This window comes from Dipteris shenzhenensis, chromosome 11 (genome assembly GCF_047967505.1).
Source record: "Dipteris shenzhenensis isolate YYH24624 ecotype China chromosome 11, Dip_SZ_1.0, whole genome shotgun sequence".
Lineage (NCBI taxonomy): Eukaryota > Viridiplantae > Streptophyta > Polypodiopsida > Gleicheniales > Dipteridaceae > Dipteris > Dipteris shenzhenensis.
The window spans coordinates 53,985,840-53,989,364 of record NC_141606.1 but is presented as its reverse complement, the minus strand read 5'-3'; the positions used below and the strand labels follow the sequence as shown (position 1 = coordinate 53,989,364).

At 47.1% G+C, this 3,525-nt stretch overlaps 1 protein-coding gene across 1 annotated transcript; it reads left to right on the top strand.

The window, feature by feature from the left end:
- The first annotated feature begins 440 nt into the window (after positions 1-440).
- On the top strand, positions 441-3,179 carry LOC147897179 (tubulin beta-1 chain-like). Its single transcript, XM_087381737.1, has 4 exons — positions 441-783; positions 1,165-1,569; positions 1,660-1,929; positions 2,136-3,179. The coding sequence occupies exons 2-4, from the start codon at positions 1,176-1,178 to the stop codon at positions 2,807-2,809; spliced, it is 1,338 nt and encodes a 445-aa protein (XP_087237863.1). The 5' UTR covers positions 441-783; positions 1,165-1,175; the 3' UTR covers positions 2,810-3,179.
- Positions 3,180-3,525: the final 346 nt, after the last annotated feature.

Below are 3,525 nucleotides of genomic sequence, written 5' to 3'. Positions count from 1 at the left end.
CTGCAAATTTCCGCTACAACATTGAACAGAGTCGTGCAAAAGAGCAGTTGCTCGTGCTTTTCGTATATAACTTTTTAGTGGGCTTCCAAACACAACAATATTTTACTGCGTTTCTGTGTGAACCGGCGAGCAAACTGACTTTTAGCAGCAGTGAGCAAACTTGTCTGTGAGAGATGGTGCAGAACAATGGGCAACGAATTGGTAGAGCGACCAGGCTACAACAATTCTCTGTGGGACAGGAACAGTATGAGGAATACTTTGAGCTGGCCACAAATTCAAGGGATATGTACCTGGAAGACGTGGGCGACATGAGCCATGGATGACGGGGTCACGGATGTGTACTGTGGAGTCTGACTCTGGACTCTGTAGACGGGGAGGGCAAACTGTGATTGCTGCGAGCCTCCAGTTGCGTTTAACTACTTGTCATAGATTATCTATCAATGGCTGTGACCTCACAGAACGAAGAATCTGGTTGGCACTATGCAGTGGCTGTTGGGTTGGTGGGTATTTGCTCATCTGTTTCAGACGAGAAATAATGAAAAGATTGTGCTGCGCAGCTTTAGCTGCGTGCTTAGGCATGCATGCATTCCCATTTGGATAATGCAATCAGATCTCAACTCCATGCACGAGGCCAGATTGGTTGCCAATGGTAATGGGCATCGCCTATATATGTTGCTTTTAGATCTCTTTCTGACTGCCCTTCCTTGCTCCTCCTTTCCGGTCTTCTTGCTCCTGTTTTAGTACACTTTTGAAGCCCTCGGCCCCTCAACCGAAGTCTTTCAGGTATAGCTCTCTTTAAATCTGTTGGATCTCTCTCCTTGAGTTTATCATGAGCTGCTTTACCATTGCCCTCCCCTGTTTGCATTCCTGGGACCTTTGTGCTTGCCTTCTCAGGATTTAGCGTAGTGCAATAGATACAAAATGAACTGGCCATTGAACTCGTCTCTCAAGTCAATATCTGCTTGTAGTAGTCTTTGACATTTCCATTGCGGGCGCTAGATATAATCTTGAATCCGGAATTTTACAATCCACGCAGTCTCCATTGGAAGTCATGTAATTTGTGTGTTCGTTCTTGCCTCGTGAAAATTCCTTTAGTGTGACTAGTCGACAATCCCTTCACCTCAGCTCCTCATCCTTGCATAATTTCTTGTCTGCACGCAACAGACGCCTTCAAAATGCGGGAAATCCTCCACATCCAAGGTGGACAATGTGGCAACCAGATCGGTGCCAAGTTCTGGGAAGTGATCTGCGACGAGCACGGCATCGATGCCACTGGCGCATACCTTGGGGATTCTGATCTGCAGTTGGAGAGGATAAACGTCTACTACAACGAGGCTAGCGGTGGCCGCTTTGTTCCGAGAGCCGTGCTCATGGATTTGGAGCCGGGTACCATGGACAGCGTGAGATCTGGTCCTTTCGGCCAGATTTTTAGGCCGGATAACTTTGTTTTCGGGCAAACAGGAGCCGGAAACAACTGGGCGAAGGGCCATTACACTGAGGGCGCCGAGTTAATCGACTCCGTTCTGGATGTTGTGAGGAAGGAAGCTGAGAGCTGCGATTGTCTGCAAGGTAAGTTTTGCGGTAGTAATTCTTTGATCAGCTGGATGGTATTTGCGAGCATGTGTTACTTTTGCTGAAACTCGGCTTTGGGAGTCGCAGGTTTTCAGGTTTGCCATTCGCTGGGCGGGGGTACTGGCTCCGGCATGGGGACGCTTCTCATCTCCAAGATTCGAGAAGAGTACCCGGACAGGATGATGCTCACTTTCTCCGTCTTCCCATCGCCAAAGGTGTCGGACACTGTGGTTGAACCTTACAACGCCACGCTCTCCGTTCACCAGCTGGTGGAGAATGCAGATGAGAGCATGGTTCTTGACAATGAGGCTCTCTACGATATATGCTTCCGGACTCTCAAGCTCACCACTCCAACCTGTAAGGATCTGATGGACTGCTACAGGGCACAGCGAATTCTCACCTGCTCTCCTACACTTGCAAATTCGTAAATTCGTTCCGTTACGTCTGTATCTCGCTAACTCACGCAATTTTATGACTTTCTGCCTCCTTGTCATTCGTAAATCTGTTAAATTCTGCTTCTCGTTTTCGCTCACTCTCAAGAAGTGGACTCTCTTTCTCTGCAGTCGGAGATCTCAATCACTTGATTTCGGCAACCATGAGCGGTGTGACATGCTGCTTGCGATTCCCAGGACAGCTCAACTCCGATCTGCGCAAACTGGCGGTGAATCTGATCCCGTTCCCGCGCCTTCACTTCTTCATGGTAGGCTTTGCGCCGCTGACGTCGCGAGGATCGCAGCAATACCGCGCTCTCACAGTCCCCGAGCTGACCCAACAAATGTGGGACGCCAAGAACATGATGTGCGCTGCTGATCCTCGCCACGGCCGCTACCTCACGGCCTCAGCCATGTTCAGGGGCAGGATGAGCACAAAGGAGGTGGACGAACAGATGATCAACGTGCAGAACAAGAACTCATCCTACTTCGTGGAGTGGATACCTAACAACGTGAAGTCGTCAGTGTGCGACATACCGCCCAAAGGCTTGAAGATGGCGTCGACGTTCATAGGCAATTCGACGTCGATTCAGGAGATGTTCAGGAGGGTAAGCGAGCAGTTCACTGCCATGTTCAGGAGGAAGGCTTTCTTGCATTGGTACACAGGGGAAGGAATGGACGAGATGGAGTTCACAGAGGCTGAGAGCAACATGAATGATCTGGTGTCTGAGTATCAGCAATATCAGGATGCCAGTGCTGAGGATGAAGGCGAGTATGAAGAAGAAGCCGAGGACCTCAACGATTAGACCCTCCTCCTCCATGTCCATTTCTCCTCCCTCGTAAAGGTGATGATGATCACACGATAATGTAGAACAAAGAACGTGATTGAAGACAAAAGAAGCTGTAGCTTACAAACAGACAAAAGAAGAAGAACGAACACCAAGAGAATAAACAAGATCACTTACTAAACAAAGGAGTTCTACTATGTGTCAATTTCTTATTTGAATTTCTTGCTCTCTTCTGAGTTTGAGCTTTCATTAGTTTCTCAATATATGCATCATGAGTATCTCAATCTCAGCTTGATGTAGTTCATTAGCACTTCAAAATCCCACTCTTACTTTCTTTCAAGAGTAGCTAGATAAATGGCTTGATATGTAACTTTCACTACTATTAAGGGTCTTGGACTTACTTTCTATTAAGAGTGTAGGCTTTCTTGTGTGAACCTCTTGTTGCTACAAATAAGAGTTTGAACTTTATTCACACTAGTGGTCAAGTACATTTCGGACATGGGCCTCTCTCTCTCTCTCTCTCTCTCTCTCTCAACATCGATCTGCTTTCATGTATCGACCAGGCTTGGCATAATAAGGATGATGATCACATCATTGGCGAGGTTTCTTAAGAAAAAAGGATTGAAAGAAAGATGAGCGAAGAGCAAATGGAGAAATTTAATAAGTTTTGTATCCTCAATAGCAAGGAGATGGAGAAGTGCATTGAGAGATGAAGTGGCCAAAGCAGAAAGAAT

Excerpts from the sequence above, each read along its gene's own strand:
- LOC147897179 (XM_087381737.1), top strand. The coding sequence starts at position 1,176 with ATGCGGGAAATCCTCCACATCCAAGGTGGACAATGTGGCAACCAGATC. Across the intron at positions 1,570-1,659 it reads GAGCTGCGATTGTCTGCAAG|GTTTTCAGGTTTGCCATTCG; the intron begins GTAAGTTTTGCG and ends TGGGAGTCGCAG. Across the intron at positions 1,930-2,135 it reads CAAGCTCACCACTCCAACCT|TCGGAGATCTCAATCACTTG; the intron begins GTAAGGATCTGA and ends CTTTCTCTGCAG.